This window comes from Accipiter gentilis, chromosome 29 (genome assembly GCF_929443795.1).
Source record: "Accipiter gentilis chromosome 29, bAccGen1.1, whole genome shotgun sequence".
Taxonomy (NCBI): domain Eukaryota; kingdom Metazoa; phylum Chordata; class Aves; order Accipitriformes; family Accipitridae; genus Astur; species Astur gentilis.
Window position 1 is genome coordinate 523,090 of NC_064908.1, and position 26,495 is coordinate 549,584.

The 26,495-nt window shown below is 42.4% G+C and overlaps 1 protein-coding gene across 4 annotated transcripts; it reads right to left on the reverse strand.

Moving 5' to 3' along the window:
- Nucleotides 1-26,327, reverse strand: HIPK1 (homeodomain interacting protein kinase 1). 4 transcript variants are annotated; one of them, XM_049832054.1, is made up of 16 exons: nt 26,162-26,327; nt 24,279-25,356; nt 18,609-18,732; nt 16,227-16,346; nt 15,375-15,461; nt 14,348-14,532; nt 13,874-14,036; nt 13,282-13,504; nt 12,252-12,373; nt 10,566-10,700; nt 7,854-7,993; nt 7,492-7,674; nt 6,709-6,924; nt 6,185-6,423; nt 5,658-5,794; nt 1-4,639 (listed from the first exon to the last, which is right to left on the reverse strand). In XM_049832054.1, exons 2-16 carry the CDS (start codon nt 25,352-25,354, stop codon nt 4,154-4,156), a joined length of 3,636 nt encoding a protein of 1,211 aa, XP_049688011.1. In that variant the 5' UTR covers nt 25,355-25,356; nt 26,162-26,327; the 3' UTR covers nt 1-4,153. The 4 variants fall into 4 exon arrangements, with proteins under 4 accessions (XP_049688011.1, XP_049688009.1, XP_049688010.1 ...); XM_049832052.1 differs by having other exon boundaries at nt 7,854-7,996; XM_049832053.1 differs by lacking the exon at nt 26,162-26,327 and adding an exon at nt 25,794-25,899 and having other exon boundaries at nt 7,854-7,996.
- Nucleotides 26,328-26,495: the final 168 nt, after the last annotated feature.

Below are 26,495 nucleotides of genomic sequence, written 5' to 3' on the forward strand. Positions count from 1 at the left end.
TACAGAAAATTAACCCTTTTTATTGATGCATTGCAATTGTTCTACATTTTTACCATATTATGTAGAAAATACTTAAAATACAAGCTACTTTGTAAAACCAAAGACAAACATTGAATCCAAAGATAAACTATGTTTTCACAATGGACCCTTTTCCCATATAGTTAGTATTAAATTTTTAAATATCTATTTCTTTCGTTAAAATGATTTTTACATACCCCCTAAGTACATCAGCAATACAAACATAGATCAGTAATTGTCAGAAACTACCTGCATCTAGCGGCTTGTAAAAAGGAAGAGCACAACCATAAAAGAAAGTTAAATTTTACACAGTAACTAGCATATCAAATACATTTAATAAAGTAGGAATTCCATTGCAATATCAAGGATTCAAGCAGAAATACTAACATTACATATAATGTACTGCTACATGTAGTGAGATAGATATATTTCAAGCTGAATCTGAAATCACACATTATATAAAGTTTAGCAACAAACAACCATGTGGACATGCGGCACCATTCAGAAGTTTAAATAAAAAAGAAAGCAGGGCTGTGCCAATCCTGTCATTTAGAAGCAATTTAGTTTCATGTACTAAAAGAAATTGCCGAGTCAGAGGTAAATTACTGCGTCCCATCAACTAGGTGCTAAGCAGGAAAGCCTCAGAAGTTGCCTCTGCAGTGGCTATCACAGCTGCGAATACAGGTCAGGTAATAGGAACTACTGATTTAACAGTTCAAGAATCACACAGACAAGTCTAGATGGGACCACGGTTATCAAATAGTAAAAAGGTGAATCCCAAACTAGTTTTAAAAAAGTTAAAGGACTCCCAATTTCTATCCAGAGATAGCACATTTCTTTACAAAATATGTGTAGTGGCTCCGACAATGAGGAGAGTCAATTCTTTAACCTAATTTGAAGCTGGATATGCAAGGGAAGAAGGGATGTATCTCTTTAGAGCAGACTACAATACACTTAAATTGGGCAGTACATACAGGGGCCAGGCTGGGATCTGACGCACTTGTGAAGCCAGCACCAAGATGAAAATCTGGCCCTGCTGGGGTGGGGTTTTTTGTTTGCTTGGTTTATGCTGTGTATCACAGAGGAATTTCAGGGTAATCGACAACTTGTTTTAAATGGAGTACTTGTCATTTTACCTATGTCATTTCCATCTTGTCCTCCTTGTTCCAATACTTTTGGAAACTTGGACAGTGGAAGACATGACACCATGCTTTGTGAATACATTTGATGGGGTTTAATTATACAATAGGGACTCTGAAGATAAATGGTCATTTTAATCTGCCTTTTCAGGGGGGAAACAGGCAAGTTCTTCTCAAAATTAGCAGATTTTGCTAGAGGTCTTTTTTTCCTGCTACGACTTCATGGAAAACGCTTTACTGCTTGTGAAACAGGGAGTAACGTTTTCCTGAAACACAGGAATCGGAGCTTGTTTTGCCTTTTGGTGGAAAGGCACAACTCTGTACCCAAGAGGTATCTCAAGGCAAGTACTGAACACAAGCAATGTAATATGGAAAAAAGTAAGAAAGTGCCTACAGCAACAAATAGCATCGTTTACACCAATGATGTGGCATAGCAAGATCGGTTGGTTATCCGCACAGTTACAGAAGTGCTCTGACTAAAAATACACTGAACAACAACGTCGCTAATGCTACCGTCCAGTTCCAAAGTCCTTGATCCCTCTATTGAAAGAGATACCAAACCTTAAACAGTTCATCAACGTCAGTTCAGTCCAGACTTTCTTCTATCAATAATGTGGAATTTCAGAAATTACTTTTGCACTTCTTGTCACATACCGGTCAGAGAACTGGCCTCTTTTCCACTGGGACGGAACATAAACTGGGATTCAAGGTTGCCAAAACCTCTTATTGCTGCAGTAATACGACCGCTCAAGCCAGTTTATCATCCATTTGGACAAGATACTTAATCTACATACTGAAGATGAGAAATAATTCCTAGTACAAGGGACCCAAGAAAACAAAGTGTAGTTTAAAAACTGCACTGATTATCCAAAATGAGTATTTCCTCTGAACACTAACTAGGGCTACAGCTGACAAACCTTCCCAACAGCTCCACATTAGCAGTAGCATTATAAAACTTTTTTAATGGTATTATGTGCTTTACAGCAGGCTCTCTTTGGTATAAATATTCTATCACCAAGCTAGCAATATTTTACAAGAAATGTCTGCTATTAACGTGGGGGAAGGTAACGCCATACTAATCTAATAAAAAGTGATTGCACATTATTTAATCACTTCTGCAATATTAGACTAAACATTCCAATGCATTCCCAGCACTACCTTATTCGAAATGCACTGACAGACATCTAACAGTACATGTGCCATTTCAAGGAAAAGCTTTAAGGAAACATCGCTTCACTCCGAACAAAAATGTAGCTTTTTATGATAGCATTAAAACTGAGAACAATGCACCTATGCAACATACTGCTGTTTCTTGCTGTGATAAGCTTAGTGAATTGCTTCAATTCGACGGGGGCTTGCTGGTCCCTCATAAGGCAAGCTCACTGTAAACTCTAGTCACACTACATCATCATTTAAGGCACTACAATAAGGGGACACACCAAACAACTCTTCATCACACATACCTGTGCAAAACAAATCAGAAGGTATCCTTTTCTCTCATGAAGCTCTACTCCTCTTTCAGTGCTACAGTGATGAGCTCTAACCATTGCATTATATCACATACATTCCAACATGAATCAATTCATTTTGGTTTAAATACAAAGGATACATCAATTCCATCCCCAGGAACGTTTAAGAATTAGACAAACACTAAGTACAGAGTTCAAGTATAACCACTACACATTTTGATTACAAAGACAGAACATTTGGGGTTAGCAGGAAGTTTTGCTTGTTATATTTTTCTAATCAATATGTACATATTTCATTTTATGTAAAATATTAAAACACCACCAATACAAAACTTCTAAAATAGTTTTAAATTCAGTAATAAACTTTAAAATCTGGATTTTTTTTCCTTTTTTCTTTTTCTTTCTCTTTTTTTTTTTTTTTCTGATTCCTACATGCATGTACTGTATACAAGTCTTAATAAGAGCGCTTTAAAGTAGCTGTTGACATATCCAGGAGGATACGCTCACAGGAGTATAAAAAGCTGTACACATCAATACAGTGATGTTTCATTGTATTTCAAATTCAACTCCCTCCTAAATGAATCATGTGAGGAAAAACAGTAAGAAAAACAGAACAAAGAAAAGCCCTGTGCTTCTGTGAAGGAATCCAGCTCCGTTATAGGGCCAGCATCTAGTAAGTTGCAGAAACCAAATTTTAGAGCAATGCTGCACTATTCATTCTCAACTGGAGACTACAGCATCCTGATGAAGCTGCTGAGTTTGGTTACACAGTGAGATCTTGAATACAGTTTGAAAAACTTAGAAGAATTCTGCAATGAATGCAATAAAAATTCAGCTGCGTTATGGAGACACAGAATTTTCAAGAAAACAAAACAGATTTCAGGGTTTACACGGACTCCTGAATATATAATGTTGCTAGTATGAGTCAGCTGCCTCTACCAGTCCTTAAACAAAGCAGAGAAGTAAACAAAAAACTTTGACAGTAACCTATACGGAGATGTAATGGCTTTTGCAGAACCAGCAATTTGTTAGAGACAAAGTGAATTAGAGGACAAATGTTAAAATATTAAACTTGATTTTAAAACTGCCCCAGCAACATAATGAGATAAACGTGCATTACATTTTTAGTGGCAACATGGATTTGTGCAAGCTGCTAAAATATAATCTGCTAGTCTTTTTGTTTAAGTTATACAAGTTAAAAAAGTCATCAGGATCTGTCTTCCAAGACACTGATTTTCTTTCTCCTTTTGATTAGCACAACAGAACATTTTTAAATAAATGTGACCATGAACTTTTTAAAAGCATCTATAAAAAGTAAGTAAAATTTTAAAAACTTAATTAGTGACCCTCGTACTGGTAACAAAGCATGCTGCTCAGTTAGTGACTGAACTCACTAGAGACATTTTTGAACAACATACAACCAGATCAGGGAGAAACAAAAACCAGGCAGTCATTACCAGGTAAAGATTCACCTGAAATCCTTCTCCAATCTCTCAGGCCTATTGCAGGACAGTGCTTTACTAGGAACTACAAGTATGAGTACTGGTTGATCTTTGTAGGGCTCAGCGGATATCCAGTGTAAATAGCAGACCCTCTGGAAGCACCAATATAGGACTGGGGAGCAAACTGGTGTTGGTACTGGGCAGGCGGAACATTTGCAGAAGTCAGCAGACTTGGACCGACACTCACAGGGACCTGGTGGACAAGTGTGCTAGGGTGGGCAGCGTACGTGGTGTGCCGCGAAGAGCCCTGAGGGGAGAAGAGGTGGGCGATGGAGGTGGTGGAGCCCAGTGTTGCAGCAGTGGTTGGAGCATAAGTGTACATATGTGGCTGGCTGGAGAGGTGTGCATTTGCTGTTGCTGCTGCCAGGTGGGGATGCACTGGGCTGCTGTGCTGAAACGTGTAGGGAGCCTGAGAAATAGTTGACGTGAGGGGTGCCACATAAGCTTGCTGCCTACGTGGGACAGCATTTCCACTTCTCTCCTGTGAGGCCAGCACTGTTGTTTGCTGGTTCTGCAGGGAGAAGAAGTAAATAAGGTTAGCAGCTATCCTCAGTGAAAAGTGCAGTGGACAGGAGGTGAGCAAGGAAGGGTCAGCCAGAGCCTCCCAATCAACACCTCCATTCTAGCTACAGGGCTGACACTTCTGCAGATCCTCCCTTCACAGCTCTGTGAAACCCTCACATAAATTTGAGAAGGGTTACTCAGTTCTACTGAGACGAAGGTTACACTTTTCCTCTCCAATGTGATCAAACTGCCATACCTGGCGTGCCCCAGTACACAGCTGTACAAGTGCAGGCAGGTCCTAGGACTGACCCAGCCCTTGAACTCCTCACACATCTATTCTTCTGCACCTCAGTGAAAGCAGCAGCAGGGCTGCCTCATTTTAGCACAACAAAGTCTGTCTTGTCCCCATGCCAGAAACGAACTGGAGGTGCAAAACCTCCTCTCTCCTGAAAGGCTATTGCAGTTTGACTCAAAGATCAGATCAAGAATGGTGACACAAATTGAAGTGAAACCAATCTCTGAAAGTTTCAAGGGAAGTCAGGCGCTAATTGTTCATTTGAGAGACAAGGTCCAGCCTTAATCTCCTGGTCAGGCCTTTGTGAGATCTAGAGAAGGAAGGTAAAGAACAGAAGAATCTCCTCATACTGTTGAGTGCCTTCACTGCCACTCTTAATTCAACAGCTGGATCCTGGTGTTAGTCTCCCACCCGAGTGGCAAGAATGAGTCACTGCAAGACAGGTGTGACTAGGAGCACAAAGGAAGAATATGGACATAACCATGCTTCCTCCTCCTGTCCTCTGCTACAGGAACAAATTCTTTGCCTTGAGAAACTTCACCTATACTCCCTACAGAGTTTACCCTACCCTGCATAGCCACAGGATACAATCAGCTTCAAAAAATTAATGAGGTAGCAGCTATCGATCCTCTTGCAATCAAGTCATCCTCCCTGCCATGTGGCATAGTATTTCTAAAGCAATTCTAAAGCATCATGTTCAAAGGTCAGCGAAAGTCACACAGTGCCTTACCTGGCTGAGATTGAGGGGCTGCACACCGTTTGTTACCACACGATGTGAGCGGTACCCAGTAGGTGTTATGCAGCATCCTGATGACTGCCCACTCACAGAGGCCACTGGCTTGGTCTTACTGGTGCTGCTCAGGATGCCTGAAAGATTTCAAAAGCTTAGTCCATTCTTCCTTCTCACATGCCATCCACTGTGATCACCAGCTTACATAACCAAAGAACGCACAGGGACTATTTCTGTAACAGAGCCTTTTCTTCAGTTACGATTTAAAATCTGATTGCACAAGAAATCATCAGGAATTTTTACAGATCTTTCTAAATGCAGCCAAACATATATGAAAGGTAAATATATCAATGAAACTGAAAACAGAGCAAGGCTTGCACTCTCAGGACAGCAGCTGTGAAACCTAAAGCTGCTGAAGACCCAATGCAGATAGTCCCAAACTGTGAGGACAAAGCTGTCAGGGGTAAGAGAGCATCTGAGCCTTGGCAAAAACTACTGAGCGCAGCAACTTATGAGAGCATACCTACCTGAAGCTTGGGTAGCTACAATGCAGTCATTGAGCTGTGTTTTCAATGGCGGCACAATGATAGTCCGAGAGCTGGAGCTGTCAGCCGCTCCTCTACTCGGCAGCTCCAGGGCACCGCCTGTACTCCTGAGAGAGGAAAGTGGGTCTGTGGCATAGGGGCTGTTCAGGGAGGAGTCGGAATCAGGGGAGTCATTAACAGTAACGTAGCTGATGACATTGGATCTCTGCTTCATACCCAAACTGCAGGGGGGGAAAAAAAACAAACAAAACAAACGGGAAACATTCTAGCTTTTCCCACTACATACAGGAGATCTCCCTCTGGGATCTTATACCCTCCCTCCTTGTCAGATGAAATTCTGATTAACTAGAGGCACAAACAGCACAGCAGACATGATGCAGAATTTTCTGTCTTATGCAGTGCTTCTTAGCCTAGCCAGGGCTTTGCATGTAGTGTTCTCCACTCTCCTTGATGCTTGGGCTGAGCTCAGGACAAATCAGTACTGGCCACCTAAATGAACTTCCTACCTGGCAGGTTTGTATTTGCTGTCCTCTTCCTCATCAGTGTCACTGCGAATGGTGATGACACTGACAGGTGGGCTTGGAGTGTCTGGGATCACAATGGGCTGGTGCTGCTCCTGCACTGGGACGAGCACGTTGGAAGAGGAGGAGGTGGAGCGCAGAGGACTGCTCCCAATGAGCGAGTAAACTTGGGAGGGCACAGCCTCTAGAGTTGAGCTGGGCCTGAAGGAAAACCAAAGCAGTAATCAGCCACGTGTCAGCAGGCTGGGACAAACCAGCACCAGCATTAAGAACAGCCAGGCTCCAGCAGGCTGGAGCACACATACAAGAAGAAATGTCTTGAAATACACAAAGAGAACTTCAGTGCAGACACTCATATAGGAGAGCGTCATAGAACGCATCCCAGAAGGGACCAATGCACTCAGTGATACTCTGAACAGGACCGATTAATCTGAACACTGCTAGAAACTTGCCACCCCTTGTTCGACAGATGTCAGTTCTGTCACTTGTATTGCTATGGCACCAACACACCCCAAATGTGTAAACCCCCGCTTCGGCCAGTACAGTAAAGCACTTGGTGAACCATGTTCCTTGCACTCTCACTGAAATTAGTATCACTTATATCAGTGACTACAGTACAGAGACAAGACATTTTTAAAAGCAACTGTAGCACATGAAAAAGTTACACAGACAATGCCTCTGTGATCAGAAGACCCATTTTTTACACCAAAAAGGCAACCTCCACAAACACACCCACAGTCTTTCTAGGACTGGGAAAAGAAGCCTTACTTGGCTGCACTTGGTGCTGGCTGCTTGTTCTTCTTTGCTGGAACATTGCTGCTTTGCTGCTGCCTAACAACATGAGCAACTCCAACATTCAGAGGCTGCGCTGTAGCTAATGTCACATGGTTGGTCAGTAGTGATGGCTGTTGCATGAGAGTGCTATACTGATTTCCATGGGAATGTGCATTCCTGAAGCAGAAAAAAAAAAAAAGAGAAAAAAAAGACCCAAATCCCATGACTACACTGCAAGCTGCACCAAGCCCCTGCGTGACTCTGAAGGGAAGGGAGAAATTCTGTGCAATGCAGGCAGTACTGCGATGGCATGTATTTCCATTCGGCACAGAGCTGGACCCCTGTGCAATCCCTACCTCCAGTCAGCTAATTGCTGGCTACCACCGATCGTCTCTGGAATCACAGCTGCTGGCTGAACAGAGTTGTGCAAAGCAACCCCTGGGAGCTGCTGCCAGGTGGAAGGAAGCAGTATCTGCTGGGTTCCCCCAGGCCAGGCCTGCTGCAAAACAACAAACAGATACACAGGTTCACTAGATTTCAGTTCCTACAGGTGGAAAGAGATTTGTTCCAAGCAATAAATGCACTCGTGTAGATTGTTAGCTTGCAGAGATAACGGCACATCATTGCACTTTCTCAAAAGGTCTCAGTACAGTAAGAGAACAAGAAAACCAGAGAAACAAGCTTCCCCTGACACTTTGCTAACCTTTTGTATCACAGATGTCACCTGGGGAAAAGAGTGTTAACATTGTACTGCAGAATGCAGCCAGATATTGTACTGCCAGATGCAGCATGAGTGTTCAGCACTGTTTCTGCATGTAAGTTTATGCACGCTGCTCTGCTGAAGGATTCCAAAATATGAAGGCAATTTGGTCCTTTCTGTTTTTCTGCCTTACAGGGCTCACACTGAGAGAGCCGAGACAGTGTTACCATCATGGAAATTCACCTCACCTCAACTAAAGTATTTAAGAAAAGCCACACTGAGAGAAACATTTAGTTACAAGGGAGATAGGTGAAGATATTTTCAATTCATTAATATTATTTAATGTTCCTGTCCAAATTGACAAAATGCAGGTTTTTTCTGGGAAAAAACCCAAACAAACCCCAAAATAAATTTGGCAGTACAATATTTCTATGATTTTGAAAACATATGGCTCTCTTTCTTGCAGTTTAAACTGCAAAATCATAAACACCTGCTGTTTTAAATAAAATATTTCTGCAAGTAACAGATCCACTTATTACAAATACCAGTTCCAAACAAGAAGCCTTCAAAGCAGAGAGCTGCTAAAACCTCTGCTGACATAAGCGTAATAATAACAACAACAATAATAATAATATATTAAAAAAAAGAGAAATATGTTAAAAGTCACACCATGCGTCTTTCCAAAAGCCAACACCTGCACAAGACAAAGCAGAGAGTTTAATACAGCAAGATATAAATTCCCAATGAGAGGCAGAAATCGGGCCTTCCAAGCGACGAACTGTTTTGACAGAGGAAGGACAAAAATATGCAAAGCTTAGCAAATGGCTAATGCAAACTCAGGGGAAGCAGCAAGGGAGAAGTGTCGGAAGCACTAAAGGTGAGCAAATTCACGCCAAAGGCTCCCAGAATCCAAACAGAAATAGTAAGTCCTCCAGAGAAACTCAGAATCCAGGCTCATAGTCTGGAGACAGCTGGCTCTGATCTCCATTGCTGTACAGGGGAGTTGAATGTCAAGTCCACTGCACACACACAGGAGAATAGAATTTGCCTGTTGAATCAAAAGCCCAAATACACTTTTGAAAACATCACTAACAACTCATTTGTGTCCCAAGCTCTGCTACAGTCACCCCTTGCCGTTTTCAGAGCCTAGATTGCAGCTTTTCGGCAATCAAAATTCAAGAGGAGGAAAGGAGATACATCCCTGGGTCTGTTTAGCTCAGAGCTGTGACCCAGGAGAACCCCACTCTCCTGCCTTCCCATCCTCAGAAATAGGGAGCAGTTCACTTAGTTCAGAAGAACTCAAATGAGTGGGTTTTAATTTCAGTACAGGTATGACTCGAGCAAATTCCACTTCAGCAGAGGTCTCCCTCTTGGAAGAAAATGACACTCAAACTACCACTTTAAAGCCACAAGAAACAACATGGTTCACATAATGGAATGTGCTTTGAAAGACATGTGAGGATACCAGCACTTAAGTGCACTGCAATGTTTTCATAAGCTTCACTGATCTGATTCTGGAGTTTTACAATGACTTCTTTGTGGCACTTGCAAAGTTGTTCCAATGCAGATGCCAAATGAATACAGAAGAGGACAATTTTGAAACCATATGCTTCTTAAAGGTGTGTTTATTCCCTTTCCCCATCCTTTTTAAAAATTGTTCCAAATAGCCTAAAAGCTAGCTATTGCCATTTTGGATACTAGAGCTCACCTTTAATTTCAACCAAGAAATACATATGAACTGAAAGTATCTGTGAAGAACATTATCTTTATCTGGATGAAGCAAGCTACCTGCGATTGGCTATAAATAACAAAAGGCCAGAAAATTATCGTCAATGTTCAACAGAGGTTAAGAGAAATCGACTGCTAAAGCAATACATTAAAGAATTTGCTATCATTAGAGATTTTAGCCTGTGCTTAATGACCTGAAACATTTCTACATGCAAAGCAGCTTTACACATGTTGAAAACAAAATATGTAGCTAACTTGCCAAGTAGTTCAAAATCTGGCCATCCAGGTACCTGTAGCAGAGTCAAGCTAAAGACTGATTCCTTTGTATTCAACAATCAAAAGGCAAAGATAGGATAGTAAGCAAAGAACAAGAACCATTATAACTCTTCTATAGTATAGCTTAGAAGAGCTTTATAATACTAGGCTAGTAAAAAGTAATAGTCAATGGATCTGGATTCTTTACAGAGCCACACTAAACGTCAGAGTCAGACAGTGCTTCAGCAATGTTGGGGAGGAAAACAACAAGACATTAAGATGTAGCAAGAACACAGCCACAAGATGGCACATGCTTCCATGCCCTCTGCAAGTCTAAGTTAAAACAAAAACTCAGTTAGTGAACACAATCAAGGGAGGCAATTACCAGTACTGCAGCCGTCTGTTCTACTAGCGCTGGCCGGCCGGCTGCGCAGTTCAGAGTAAAGGGGACCGCATACTGCGGCGTGATGGTGGCTACTTGAGGATGAAGAGTTGCTACCATTAGTGGTGTACAGCTTCCCTGAAATGTAGATCAGGCAGTGAGTGAAACACATGTACTGAGGCAGGATAAGTGGGTTCAGCAATAGGGCCAGAAAAGGTTTCACCTCACTGGCATTCTATAGTGCTTGAGCAGACTCCAGAATTGTAATGGATGCAGTGAAACCAACACCCAGACCCTCTGGGCATGTTCCTCTAAGCAATTACATGTTCCTGAAGGGAACGCAAGGAACAGGGAATTTGGGAACAGGATCTCTCCGATGACACAGTTAAAAAGTAAAAATGAGATAGTGTTCAGCTATGGACACTTTACTGGGTCCCAGAGAGCAAGTTACACTACATACACTGCGCTAACTGTAACACAAACTGCACCCCTAGCAGGACACAGAATTTACTATCACACCTCCAAATTCACATACAGTACGCTTGGAAAAAGATAAACTAAGGGATTAATAGAAGAAGGCACAGTAGGTCTTTTGTATCATGAAAGAGCAAGGTTATCTGTGATGAAACCAGCAAGACACATATTAGTCCATCAAATGTCTAATTAAAACTAGATTCTTAGTGTACAATTTGCACTCTCAGGAAAAGCAGGGTTTGGATTCAGGTGGGCCTCCTTCAAGTGTATTCTGCTTTTTGGATACCGTTACCTGTATAATTAGGCTAAACAAACCAGAGATGACAGAATGCCACCAAAACTATTTGGACTGAACAATCTAAAAATCACTCCTCTACAAGTAGGTCAGTAAGTGCAACATACTGCCTGGAGAGTAAAAGTAATAAAGTATGTGTTAATGTCAACAGAAACTAAAACTATGCAAATAAATAAAAGTGCACTCTAATTATAAAGGCAATTACAACTTTTCAGTGAATAAAACTTGTGAATCACTGGGCACTGGCTGTATATTAAAGCATTACTTTTTGGAAATAAAATTGTTTTAATTTACAACACATCACTAATGTTTAAAATACCATTTCTTAGAATTATTTGTGAATTTTGCTACCGCATATTGTTTAAACTGTCAAACAATAGAAATGTCATCGCTACACATCAATTCACACTAATAATGTAACTAACTGAGAAGGATTCAGAAATAATTTTGTTGATTTACAGATAAAATTTTAACGTGAGTAATCTGTGTTGCCACTTCTGTTCACTGGGATCTTGCTTCTCACAGAAATGATTTCTTCTAAAATTTGCTGCCACATTTTTAAAGTGTAGGCAAAAAAGTACACCACTACCTATAAGGCAGTGTACAACTGTGAAAAAATACATTTTGTTTTTAGCAGCTGAAAACTACGTATTTATTCCCATTATTAAATCAAACTCCTAAAACCAGGGAGGCACATGACATAAAATAGTTTAGACTTTAAATATTCCAGAAAAACAAAACAAAACAAGAAAACACTGTCTTAGAAGTGATCTGCATTTAACCTTTCAGAGTGTTCTGAGAACCCCCTGCTTTCACCCCAGCACCAGAGGGGCAGTCAGGTTCTCCTGGATGGTGGTAGGAATTGCAGGTAACTCTATGGGGGTTTTTTGGGGTGGTTGGTTTGTTGTTTTTTTTTTTACCTGTGTGAGAACTCCAGACTGGATCTGCAGTGGCTGTGCTGCAGGTGCTTGCGGTACAATTGGGACAGCATTCTCCATCCTTACTGGGAACCCAGAATGCTTTGTAGTTGCCTGAAGTCCAGCTGTGGAGGACAAGAACACATCACCACTAAGCTGCTTTATTATCCCCCCCCCCCCCCGCTTTTTTTTTTTTGGTTTTTTGTTTGTTTCTTTCTTTCTTTCTTTCCAAAATCAAATTCCTACCAGGTAAGGGCAGAAAACAGGGCCAGATGAAGACAAAGAAAAGCTGTTCCTTTTGACAAAAGCATACTAATAAAACACCAGCTGAAGTAAATAATTCTGCAGTTCCGGTATGCCAAAGGGCAACAATGGACAACCAGTCCTGAAAAGCTTGGCTCTGTTGAAGTCCATAGTCTTGTTTTCAGAAACAAAGGTAACACAGAAATCTAATTCTATGTTGCTTGAGACTAAGTTCAAAGTTCAAACCTTACACTATCGGTTCCCATTTCATATATAACCCTCCATCCAGATATAAGCATAAATAGAGAACTTTCAGGATTAACAGAGCTACGCTTGGGCTAACCTCACTTACTTGCAATCTGTGACAATTTGCTGCTAGCAAACTACACGGCTGCATCAGTGCTTGTGAACTGAGACTCAAAGACCAGATATTCACTCCTGACATACAAAACATAGCACAACACTTTCTTATTTTCAGATAGGTCTGGCTCCTCTGTTCACTGCTTTCTGTGGAATGCTGTTGTGTTCAGTTTGGGGGGAAAAACTGTTGAGAAACCAGATGAAGACTGCAATCTAGGCAGGCAAGATACGGTCACCTGTTCAAGCATGACCTGGAAGAGAACCAAATTGTCTACACGTCTGACCTGATTCTGTACCTCCATCTGATGCAAGAGCACTGTGTGACACGCACAGAGTGGTCTTCTGTACTTTCCCAATTTAGTGCAAATTACAACTTCTCATTTCTACCTAATTGAAACCACAGTATCATATAAAGGGTTTTTCTGCTTACTTTGAAAAGCAGGGGGACAAACAATGAAGGTTTGCTGGAATGGGTCAGTCTGTGTGCAGATCTGGGTGGTTCCAGGTTGCAAGGAAACACTCTGTTGTGCCACTCCTGCAACTGGCGCTGCAGATGATGGATACAGAGCAGACTGATAGTTTAGCAGTGAGACGTCCGAGTTTGCCAGGGAAAGAGTAGCAGCAGCAGTAGAATTGGAAGCCAGTACACTGGCCTAGAGGGGAGGGAAAAAAAAATTAAAAAAATCAGATCTACCACTCCTAATTGTTATAAAACAAACAACAGGAACCATCAGTATTATACTATGAAGCACGCACCAGGAAAATGTTTCAGGTAAAAGCCCTAAGACAACATAGGAGAAGAAACATGAATTGCACCAACTTTACTTACATTGCTGAACTGACAGGCGAAGTAAAGAGACTGCCTTGGCCTGAGTTTTGGAAAACTAAATTTTAAGACAAGACTACAAATTCTGGAGACCAATTTAAATATAGTATTTTGCAGAATAGGATTTGGCCTGAAGGCACAAAATTAGACCACTCCATTTCTTTGATTAGTATAAAACAGCTAAAAGGTGCTATACCTGATTGTGTACTGTATTGAGCTGGTTGTTAAAGCTCATTGTCAGATTTGTGCTTGTATTAGGAGCAACATGAGTCGTGAATGGGCTCTTAATCTGATTCACTGTATCATACATATTAACTCTTCGCTTGCAGATCTCCATATTCTGAAAGCAAGATTTCACACTGAAACAGAATGACAGAAGTAAAATATCAGATATGTAAAAACAGTACAACAGAGACATGACAGATTCCCAACTTTATGCACACACCTTTAGGTTTAGGTTCCTTTTTTTTTTTTTTTTTTTTAAATCAACAAAGAATGTCCTAAACCATGAAAAGGAAGTTTATGAACATTCCATTCCTTACACATGCCATTGCTATTTTTAGATCAGCCAGAAACTGCAGAAAACAGCATTGACAGAAAGCAGAAAAGTGCTATTCTGTCTTTCCAATAAGTCCTCCTGAAACAAAATAAGAAATCTAAGGAAGCCTACTGATTACTGTGTGGGAAATCCAGTAGATGTGTCATTGTAACAAATGGATGGTTCAAAGTCTTCAGTGGAGTAATTCTCTTATCTGCATCAATTGTCAACATTTTCTTCAACAAATCAATATATTCCCTTCGGTCAGCCTTCTCTGCCAACATGTCAGTCCCTTCCAAGTCTGTAGACATATTCACCTTGAAAATAAAATGAGAGTAGTTCACACAAACATCAAATTAATTGTTACCTAAAAATTCAGTAATTTCACATTATGCAGAAATATTTATTAAGTATTTCTGTCTCTTAGCCAACTTAATTTTAGGTACTACAGCGCTAACACACAACCCTTCCCTTGTTCATTCTATAAAAGGAAGTCAAACTTACACATGGAATTCTCATCTCAACATGAAGTTGGTCTGTTCAATAGATATCAACAAGGCTTCATTCTCCACTGCCTGGCAATATGCCCTCATTTTTTGTGTGGGGCTATAAGGGGCTAGCAAATCAGAATGGCAAGATCCTACATTCTCTGCACAGATGTAAAGTCATAACGGCTACAAAAGCAATAGAAAATTGGGACCAACATATTTAAGATTCAAGGCCTCATGATATTAAAACCACTCAGATATTCCTTCATTTTATGTCTGAAAATAGAATGAAAAAATAGAATGATCCGTAGCTCCTGCCAACATTTCCAAAGTCCAATAAGAGGTCTAATCCTATAAACACATCTGGAGGGGCTTAGCTTTCCTACTGCTCAACTATTTCTAGTGATAACAGGCTAAGCACACTTGTTGCATCTACCAGATCAAGGCCTAGAGAAAAAACAAGACATTTCTAACTGCTTCATAATTAACATTTTGATAATCTTTAATACAGTGATTTCTGATGCAAATTGGCACTACGGCAAACCTACATCAGTGTTCTCAACAGCGTGTGGAAGAGGACTGCTCCAGCACAGGAGCCTCATTTTGAGAGATCCCAATAATTTATGTAATTAATATGATAGTTATCTGTGTGTTATAAGATCTCCACACACCTGCGCCATATCATCTAAACAGTTGAATATGTATTTCCGAGCTTCTTTTGATTTTATTCCTGTCTCCAACTCATGTTCTTCTGGGGTCTGTAAAAGAAAGCATTTGTTAATATAAACTGAGATATCACATACTGATAAAGAAAAAGCAGCAAGAAAGGAGCCAAGCCAGGTGATCTTTTGCCTGCTTTAAGACAAATCACATGCCAGTAGGCCAAACCAAATTAGCCATGGGTTCTCATCTCCTTATCTGGAAAGATCATTCATTGCAAAGCTGAATTAACAACAGGATGACTTCATTTCAAGGCTTCGCTGGGTAGTGCATTAGCCCGAAGAACTGAAGATTTCTGATTTAGGAAGAGAAGAGGCTATAAATATTTTAAATCCCTCTTTTACAAAGAAGAAAGGCAAAACCCCCTTCCTTTTGCTGCTCAGCTTTAAAGGCAAATCGAGTGTATATCTGATTCTTTCCTGTCCTCTGCCAGTACATAAATAGATTTCTGTTAAACTAACAAAGACCATCATGAAATACTCTCTATTTTACTCTCTGTATTGTCAGGAGATGACAACAAGATGACATACTTCACTGAGACCGAGCAGGCCATAATAAGTAACCATTATCTCAATTACTTTAACACCCACTCTTTGCTGGTACTATCATGCACAGCTGCTATTGTTAGATGAGTACCAGGAGGTCTGTACATTTTCTGAAATGAAACACACAAGTCAGCTATATTTGATGGCAATTCAAATCCTATCTTCACTCAGAACGTTTTTGCAGCACACTAAAACTAGGTACGAATTTATATCAAGTCCTCAATGAACAAAACAGAATTGGGAATTAAAAAGACAAACCTTTAGCCTCCACAGTGGGTATCCCAGATTTGGATCTCTGTTAAAAAACCTGCTTGTTTTCGTTCCCGCACTGAGAAGATACTCCGCTGGAAGGCCTTGAGTTTGTGAAATATAACGAATCTAGGAAAGAAGATTAAAAGAATGAGGACCCCCGATATAAAGAGCTCACAGCTAATGGAGTAATTATCAGCCAGGTTTGTTCACAGCAAATAGGAAATAACCTGTAAATAAAGAATGTCCAGCTAACTGAAAATGCAAAATTAAAGGGACTCTCTCAAGTATTTATGAGGACACTTAACTTTTTCAATCATATTATCTGCTGAAATTTTGGATTTTAAATACATCTTTTCTTATTTTATGGAAATATTTTTTGCCCAAGTGTATGTGAACAGACTGTAAGCTTTTGAGACGTGGATAAAGTCAAGTCTTCAATATCTGCAATGTAAGAAGTACACCTTTTCAGAGAAAAATACCCACAGAAGTTATAATGTATGTATATATAACTAAAGGCATAAGTATCTAAGCAACATTGCTGTGACTGGCTACATACACTCTAGGCACACGATTTGAGAATAATGTCATGGCAAAGCTCTCGCTGACCAAGAAAGCAAGACCAAACCTCTAGCACAATCAGATTCTCACATTCTCAAAAACATTTCATATACTTTACACATAACAAAAAAATGGCTCAGAATTTTGGAAAATGCACCTGAATATTTGTAAGAGTATCGATAAAACACTGGTAAAGAGCTAACAAATAAAAAGGTATGCTCAAAAGGAAAGAAAATAGCAAATTATGAAAAAACAAAATAATAAGCTTTTAAAAATATTCCAAGTGTTGCCCAACTGCTAATGCTATTTGCTCTCAAGATGTACAGTGAGAAATGTGACATTGCCTTTGTCATGACTCTCTCCTCAAAGAGGTCTATTTAAAAGTTGAAGAAAAAAAACCCCTGATGAGTCTGATTTATAAAAGGAGGACTGGAAAAGGGTTAAAGTAACCTGGCTTTGTCTGAATTATCAATTATAGGTCCTTTAGCACATCTCATTTCTTATTTGCAAAACTCCTGCTATTCCACTGTGCCAAACCAGCTAAACATTGCAGGGCATTTAACTCACTGGTACAGCTTGTGATCCATATGAATTTACAGACTCATTTTTCATTCATGCCAGTGTGGATCTGAAGTGTCTGCAGGTGAGCATTTTTTGTATCTACACAATTGTCCAGCTAAGAGTTCTGCTGTTTTTATGAAACATAATCCTTGCTTTAGAGCCAAAGGTGTTTAAAAAATAACTGTAAATCCCATCCCAACCCATGAACTCATTCCTGGAGAGGTCCTCTCACAAGTTCTGCCCGAGCTTTTACTTGCTGCTACAGAATCTTAGAAAACATGAAAGCAAGTCATCCCTAGTTTTCAAGGGCAATTCAGATATCAAAATCAACCACATGAAGTCACACCTCATGCTGCCTCACAAAGGACTGCAAAATCCTGTCTATTAAGCAATGGAAAAAGCACCTCCTCCCCACCCACCTACATGACTAGATAAGGTTCTCAGAATTACACAAAACTCAGTGTGCAAGGAAACCACCATGTCGTACCTCAGTTATTTTCTAACTCATTCTGCTCATTAAGGTACCACTGTGTTTCCTTTGGAAATTTACAGTGCTGGGAAGGTGTAACACAAGTAAACTTAGTAAGTTTTCATGTATTTTATCACATAAGGAAAACTATACCAAGCACTGTAACCAAGATACCACCATAAAAACCACAGTGGAAAAGTTACCCTCAAAAACCCTCTCATATAGGCTTTTTGTCCTTTTATAGGCAACTGACTAGCCCAGGTAATAATGCTAAGTATCCCTGGAAAGAACTAATTAGTTCAAGATGCCTCTTCAGACTCTTGCCCTTGTATTTCAGAGACAGCTTGGGGCTCACACTTTGCATTAAAAAGGAGGGCTGCTGTAGCTATTAAGAGGACAGGAATGATAGGCTTGCTTTGTCTCCACTTGGAAAAACTACCCTCATGGTGAAATTACAGAGGGCGTTTCAAGTCAGGACACACACCTCACTTCTGTTTTGACAGGAAGGTATTTCAACAGCTTTTGAGTTTGGAAGCCAAGGAGTTAACTGTAAATTCAGTCTAATATTGGATAACTACATTCAACTCAAGTTAAACCACACAGAACTCCATGCTCTCCTGTACAACAACAGAGAGAGCTGGGCAATGGGAATATCACAGAGAGAAAATTAACTTAAGATGACAGACAACAGCGATTTATGCTAGATGAAATTTGATGTGGGATACATTGGGTTCAGAGGGTCTGAACACAGATCATTGTGGTTTCATTTGAACATCCCCACGTCCGGCACGCACTCTCACCTGATCATACTCAGATGCTCCTGGATACAGAGGCCAGCCTAGAAACAGCTCAGCTATCACACAGCCCAGTGACCACATGTCAATAGCTTCACAGAATGGTAAACCCAGTATGATTTCAGGAGCTCTGTTGAAACAATAATAATTAAAAAAAAAAAAGTAAAATCTTTGACTCTGAAAGCATACAGTTCTTTCCTATAAATTGCTCTGGATAATGCCCCTCCTTCTTTCCTTCAAGCACAAGCAAATCTGTCTGAAGCTAAGTGATTCACTTTAAAGCAGAAGGTGTTTCCTCAAGTGGCCTAATAGATCCCAACCTTTTAATCACTTAGTGGCACGGCTGGATTCGTTTTATTGCCGTGCTGCCCTCCAACTCCTAGGTGGCCTTTATGCAACTGTGATACGAACTTACTCCTTCAGTAACCAGTTTAATGACACCTGACTGTATGGTGTGAGGGGTCCCTGAGACAGTGCCCAACCTACCCTGACAGAACTGGGAAGAAAAGTTCTGGCAAATGGTGCTCAGACTTCTCTCAGAAGAAGGTCTCAAGATCCCAGGTAACCAGCTGCAGAGGCTGCCTATTTTCATGTGGAAAAGAACATCATCTGCACAGCCAGAAAAAGGAGCTCTTCAGAGAGCCGCTTGGTTTCTATCAGCGGGTTTTCATACAGGGTTTGTTTGGAGAGTTTCGAGTTTAAAATGGACGGAAAGAACACAGCTGGAGATTGTGACTGCTTTGCAAGGTTGTGTTACAGGTTTCTGTGCACTGAACCACACCTAATGCAAAATTTACCTGTCTGGCCTAGCCTTTACAAGAAGGTGATGAAAAAAACCTCAAACTCCAAGCAGGGTTTACTCCTGCAACAGGTTGGAATTTCAGGGAGATTTCTGCCTGGAACTGACTCATAACACAAAAGGATGTTTTAATACAACTCTTCACCTACACACAATTCTGAAACAAACTGATGCCGTTCTGTCAGGCTGAATTCTGGTCATACATTTGCATACAGCATAAAACCCAAGTGCTGCAAAAACCACGTGAGTTGGTGTGGGAATTTACTCTGGAAAGTACAGGAAGCCTTGATCTTCTTCATGCATAACTAACACAAGCGCAAAGGAAGACAGAAAAGTCCTAAACTCCAGGCTATATATTTTCCGGTCATGACTTGGGTAGCATGCCCCAGGGCTTGCATGACATTTCTTGTGTTACAGTGTGGATATTTCTGTTGTTAAAAAAGGCTCTGAAACCAGTCTTTCTACAGAATTCTGAAAAACAGGGCTTGCATAATGTACAGGTGTCAATAGATCTGACACTCACCTTCCTCAACTGTTCAACCCAAATGTACCTCCCAACTGCTTGTATATGGCAAGAAGTGACTCTCTAATTAATCACCCCTTGTGTCGTGGTGACTACACAATTACCATTAGCCAGTCTCCAAAACAAATGCACGCACCCCAGTTGCCCAGGCACAGTGCCCCCGAGAAAGCACAAGATATATCAAAAAAGATAGATAGCTGAACCAGCTGTTTGCTGCAACGAGGTCATACCTATTCTCTATCATTCAGCTTTAAAGCAACAAGGTTCTTCTATTATGTCTGAGGCTCCCCAAAACAGAGCCATGATATACCTTTAGTATTTAAGTCAAGACATTCTGACACTACTTCTACTTGACACTGATCTCTTTCTACCTTCTTGTTTGTCTGTCCCTGGCAGTAGTCGACTTTGGAACGGTTTCACCTATGTGAAAATGTAAAATGATTACGCAAATATGATAAATATTTGATATTTGAATGCTGAATGTCCTGCTAAACACTTTTAAAGAACTATGCTAGCATAGATCCAACTTGCTATAGGTTAACAGGCACAAACAAGAGGAATCAATTTCTGTAGTACTTCGGTCTTCAGAAGCAGAGCAAGTACAATACAGTCATTCACACAGGATTTTCAGAACCCCATGTGCCATTAGTCTACCAGTCATCATCAACAAACTGTATTGATCCTCTTGATTATCCTTCTTATGCAGGAATTTCCAATTCAGATAGGACCCAAACCTGTCATATAAGGAATGCCACATGTGTAAGTTTGCTTGGTTTGGACTGGCAAACAAGCTAAAATATAAGTGGCTTGTGGTATAAGCAGAGCATGCCGATCCTTCACAAGTGCATTAAAAAAATCCCACCAATTCCAACAGGAAGAAAGATTAGTGGCAACAAAGGCTGGATGTGGTAGTTTGTTAGTCTTTAACTACACGCTGGAATAGACTTACGTATCCCAAAACCTCAATACCAAATGATAGCAAGTTGAACTCTATGCATTTTATTCCCTTAAACTAAATAAACTAACTTCTCACAAGCCACCTGATTTCATTTTGATTGCAGAACAGAACTGGTAAATCAGTATCTCATCTCCTTTTACACCACTATAATTAGCAGCCTTATGAGATGTGAGTTGAAACAGGACAACACGCAGAGGTCACTTTCATAGCTGGTCTGTCAGAGATTAAAGTGATTTTATGATCTTAGGCTCTTTGAAATAGAAATCAACAACATTCTTTCTTTGCATACACACTTGCCAAACTGGGACTTCCAAAGTTGGCAAATATGCTCAGGCACTCTCACAAGAGAGAGGATTGACAGCAGTAGCAGAAAAATCCGAGATTTACTTTTAGCATTTCAAAACACACCATGTTTACGCATGGGTCTTCAGGCCTCCCCCTTGTGAAGAATGATGGTAATATGAAGCTTGTACAACTGCAACTAGCAATGCAGAGAATAACATGATCACCACTCAGAGCTGGATTAGCAAGCAGAGAGTTAGATTTGGCAGCATGCACTGCTGCTTCTCAGGCCAACATGACTGGGACAGAAGTAGGTCATGTAGCCCAAAGCAGAGGTAAGAAACAAATACTACTGCACTCTGCAAGCTCCCTTATCACTCAGTGCTACCTTCTCGTGGCCCAAATTGTTCAGTCCTTCAGCTTAGTATCTTCAATTTGCTAGGCGCCTCTACACTGACCCACAGGAAACATCAGGAGGTAGGGATCTGAGTAAGACTCACATGATGGCTGTACTTACATATAACATGGGACACAAGTAAACCTCACACTCTGAACAGCAGGGAGATCAGTCTTCCCAGAGATTTTTCACTTCTGAAAGCTGTCTGCTTCCTTGTATTGTTTATCCTCCCCAGTGAGAACAAAATCATCCATACCCTTCTGCACCTGATGTAACAAGCATATACTCTGGTTTTCAGGTCAGGAATTACTGCTAATAAATCTCAGGACTGCCACAGAAACTAGTCACTGCATAGAAGCATGACTGCCAGAGTTAGTCTACTCCTAGACCATGCCTGGCTTCAGAGCCAAAGAATTTTTCATGGGCACTTCTACTCACACTTTAAGTCAACCATATCATGACAGTAAAACTGCCCTTCTTGCTTGGGGTTACGCTGCGGAGGCAGCAGTAATGCCTGTGGAGAGAGGGAGCCTGCCTCAGCCTTACCACGCTTGCCCTGACAAACCCAATACTACATCCCAACTGGATGTATGGCTCCAGCAGTATCATCAAGACGGATGCAAGCTGTCCAGCTGCCAGAAGTACAATCAGAACCCGGAGTGAGCAGGGCTGTTGGACAAGATGACCTGTGGCAGCACTTAGCATAACTAATAAAGGAAGTTTTTTTTCCTTCAGGGTATATATATCAGAAAATTCACCTTACAGTACCCAAGTTTGGCTGGTTTAGATGTCTCTACAGGAGACAGGGGTTACATAAGCGCCAGTAACAGGTATTAAAAACAAGTGAAAAGTGAACACAAAACAAGTTTATTTTTAATAGCTGACAGAGAACCAAATGAAGAATTGGTTGATACTGTTTTATTAAACACAGCATTGAAAAAATTTCCAGCTTAGAACTCATCTGAACACTAATTCAATGTGAATATGGTTAAAGCAACCCAGTTCTCCCACAATAAGCTGCTTTCTACACCATCTCCACAAGTTCCTAGATTATGGATTTTAGTAATCATCACCATTAAACTAATTACATAGCACTAAATATTAGATTTCCACATCACAGCATTCTTAACTTCAGTCAAGCAGACAGTCTTAAACACCATCTAATATCAGGTTGTTTGCCCCTCTGGCAGTGTCGGTCACCCCGCGTCAGGGAGGCGGAAGTGGCTTGGAGTTCAGTGCCACACACAAAGATGAAGCAGACAGCTTCCTTCCCAGCAGCCCCTTTAAGATACTTATCCCTTGCTGCTTTTGCCTCAGCCAAATCTGATTTTTGCAATATCAGAAACTGGAAAGCACTATATGCCTCCCCAAACTGCTTTTCTCACATGTGCTGCAAGTCAGATTGAGCAGATTCTTGATCCGCAGTCACCTCTTTCAATGCAACAACAAAACTAATAATGCATTTTAACAGAGCTACGGCGCATAGAAGACAACTGCGTTACAAATAATAACAATCAATAGTTTAGAATTGGAAAGATCGGTGCCGACAAACTGAGTGAAGATCATGAGGAATGGATTAAGAAAAGTCTGTATCACGTGAAAGAAACAGCACAGAAAGCTGGTACTTGGTGTTAGGGTGAGCAAAACAAAACAAAACAAATGGGACAAGGATACAGGGAGCAAGAGGAATGAACAGAACAAGCCTACTACAAACCAGGTCTTTAAACTGAAGCTAGGAGGACGGGAAAGACATCAAACAGGGCAGAGACACAGGGTGGGGTGGAGTGTCTCAAGTCCTCTGTCTCGTCCCAGCTGGAAGGACTAGATACTACTTAAGTTTTGCGTCAAGTGAGCTCACATTCCACTGAAAGCAACCCTGACAACACAGCACAGACTTTTTCATGTCCCTTTGATGCCAGAAGCTCTTTCTGCATCCATTTATTGAAGTCTACTGCTACTTATATTGAAATACACACTATGAACGGAACCAAGCTGAAGGAATAATTGAAAGAAAAAGCACGGCTTGCTTTAGCTACACAGTTTCTGAGTTTTAACATTTTTGCCCATAGTTTATTTTTAATTCTTAGACAGGAGCAGGGTAGAAGCCGTTTCTACATTTCACTAAGGGAAGCAGAGATCTAGTTCTTCCCCGTTTTAAAAGAGCTACAGGCCTCATGAAAGCATGACTTACCAAGGGCTGATACAGGAAGTCATGTGCTCATGAAGTAGGTTCAGACAAAGATGAAACCAGAAGAAACAGGATAAAAAGAAATTGGCATCCCTTTGACTTATCTCCCTTCTAAATGACCATGGTTAATGGACTAGTTTCAGATCACGGCAAATAAATCCAAAATGCACTACTTACTAGCAGACTACTGCTTCCCCAATTTGCAACTTCACGCATTGTCACAAACAAGCAACAGGGTAAAATCAACTTACTGCACTACTCTGGGGCAAAAGGAAGGTATTAGACTGCATATTATGTCACACTTGCAAAGCAGAAGTTCTATTTATTTACATACAAGTTTCAGAAGAAATCTTCAGGAAACATGCAGAACAGTGGATAGGCTGATCATTTCCTCCTTTCCCCTAAACTGGGATTAGACCTAACAGCAGAAGAGTTAAGTAATTGTAGAAGCAAACCCCTAGCACCCCATCAGGATCAGCTTTTCTTTGCCTGTGCAGCATATGAAGGTGAGCACTGTGTCAGTACTTACCTGTAATAGCGCGACTGCAAATAAGTGGAGCACACTGCTTTAGACACGTGGCTGGCTGAACCAAAGTCTATCACCTTCACTCTGTAGGGCTGGCGCGCAGGATCCACCAACATGATGTTCTCTGGTTTCAAATCAGCATGTATCAGACCCAAACTCTTTAACTTCATCAAGGCAGTAGCCACTTGCTGCAGAATTGGTCGGATGTATTTCAGGGGCAACGGACTGAACTTATTTTGCTTTAAGAAATCATATAAGTTCTGTTCTAGCATCTCAAATACAAGGCATGTATGATTCTTGTGTTGAAAGCACTCATAGGAGCGAACAAAGTTATACTCGTCAGCATTCTCGCTGCTCAAGCGAGAGAGGATGCTCACCTCTATCTGGCCCTGCCTAGCATAGGAAGGATGGTTCTTCAGGATTTTGATGGCTACAATCTCCTTTGTGCTACGTTTCCAGCATTTTGCCACCTGACCAAACGTCCCTCGGCCCAGGAATTCCAAGACCTCATAGCTGTTTGTCATAGAGCACAGGATCTCATGCTGGACCAGCTGATAATCCCCTTCACCACTGGAACTGCTGCTTTTAGTGGTTACCGTGGTGGTTGTGGCCGCAGCACCCACCGCAGGTCTGTTTTGCAGCATGAGAGGTGGATGTTCCTCAATTATCTGCACACTACCGTTGCTGTCAACCTCTTCACTTTTCCTTTTTAATCCACATTTTTGGTATGGTTCCAGTAAAGAAACGTTGCTCCTGTGTGTTAGGGTTTGGCTGTTCTGGAAGGACGCTGTTGCACTGCTGCCTGTGCTGTCGGCTGCTGTAACCACAATGTGCTCAACTGAAGGAGCAGGGAGAAGGAGGTTCTGATCGTAAGCAGGGATGCTGAAATTGGCTACCTGATGAGACGAGCTTGCTTGTCCTTGAGCTGCTGGGAGGTTTTTGCTGTGGCTATAATATTTGTCACTACTGCTCTGTCCTGAAACATCCCAGACAGAGGGCTCCACTTTCAGTTTCTTGGCACTGCAGAAGGCACTCGAGGATACTGACGGAGGGGAGAACACCTGCAGCTGTGAGGCCATACCTGAAAAGGGAGAGGAGAACTCATTAGGACTGCTTAGTGGCAGCAAGTTGCGACGGAACGAGATCCTCCATCTGCACAAGAAACAGAATGGCAAGTATCATTCTAAGCACCATATGGTGCCTGCCGCCTTGGAAGGCAACCTTTTGAACAGCTGGTCCTAACGGCATCCACAGAGCGAGGCTCTCCGGTGGAATTACTGCATTTTGCCTCACTGCCTGTAGCATTAGAAGCAGACAGCTCTTCATCCGGCTTTCTAAAGGCTAAAGAAATCCCAGCACGGGACAGGAAAGCAGTACTGAAGAACGGGAGACAGCACGCAAGCGAGAAGATGCCGAGAAAATGAAGATCACTCCCCCCCGCGCCCCCAGACCTGCTCCCCCTTCAACTGTAAGACCAGAGTCAGGGGGGAATCTAATCAGACGAGTCAAACTCCTCACCGGGAGCCGCTCCGGCGGAGCGCACCCCGGGGCAGCGCACCCCGGGGCAGCGTCTGACGCACCGACTCAAACGCCACGACCCGAGGACGACGGCCAGCAACGCGCCGCCAACCGGCTCGCCCGGCCCGGCGCCGGGGCGAGGGCCAGGCCCCGCCGCGGGCGGACAGCCGCCGCCGCCGGCCCGGGCCCTCCCCCTCGCCCTGGCGCGGAGGAAGCCGGCAGCGCCGCCCCGCCGCGTCCCGCTCGGAGCCGGGGAGGTGGGGGGGGGGCGCGGGCGGGCGGGCCTCCGCCGCGCGGGCGCCGAGGCTTCCCGAGCCCGCCGGGCCGCGCCGGCCCTCCCCGGGGCCCGCCCGCCCGCCCGCACTCACCGCCGGTGGGGGGTTCTCAGCCGCGGGCCGGACCTGCCTGGGGGACACACGGGGGTGCGGAGCCCCGCAGCGGGCGCATCATAGCCCCGCCGCGGCCGCCGGCCCGGCCCGCTCGGCCCGCGCACGCCGGGGGGAGCCCCCAGGCCGCTCCGCCGCCGCCGCCGGGCTCCGCCGCGCCCTCACGGCCCGGCCGGGCTCCCCCCGCCCCGCTCCGCCGCCGCCGCCGCCCGGGCCCGAGCGACCCCGCCGCGCTCCCGCCGCGCCCGCTCCGGGCCCCTCGGCCGCCCGCGCCAGACTGAGCCAGCCGAGCCCCGAGCCGGCCAGGCGGGCCGAG

Excerpts from the sequence above, each read along its gene's own strand:
- HIPK1 (XM_049832052.1), bottom strand. The coding sequence starts at position 25,354 with ATGGCCTCACAGCTGCAGGTGTTCTCCCCTCCGTCAGTATCCTCGAGT. Across the intron at positions 14,533-15,374 it reads GTTTAGATGATATGGCGCAG|GTGAATATGTCTACAGACTT; the intron begins GTGTGTGGAGAT and ends TTTATTTTCAAG. Across the intron at positions 6,925-7,491 it reads CCAGCACCAAGTGCAGCCAA|GCCCAGCTCAACTCTAGAGG; the intron begins GTAAGGCTTCTT and ends GTTTTCCTTCAG.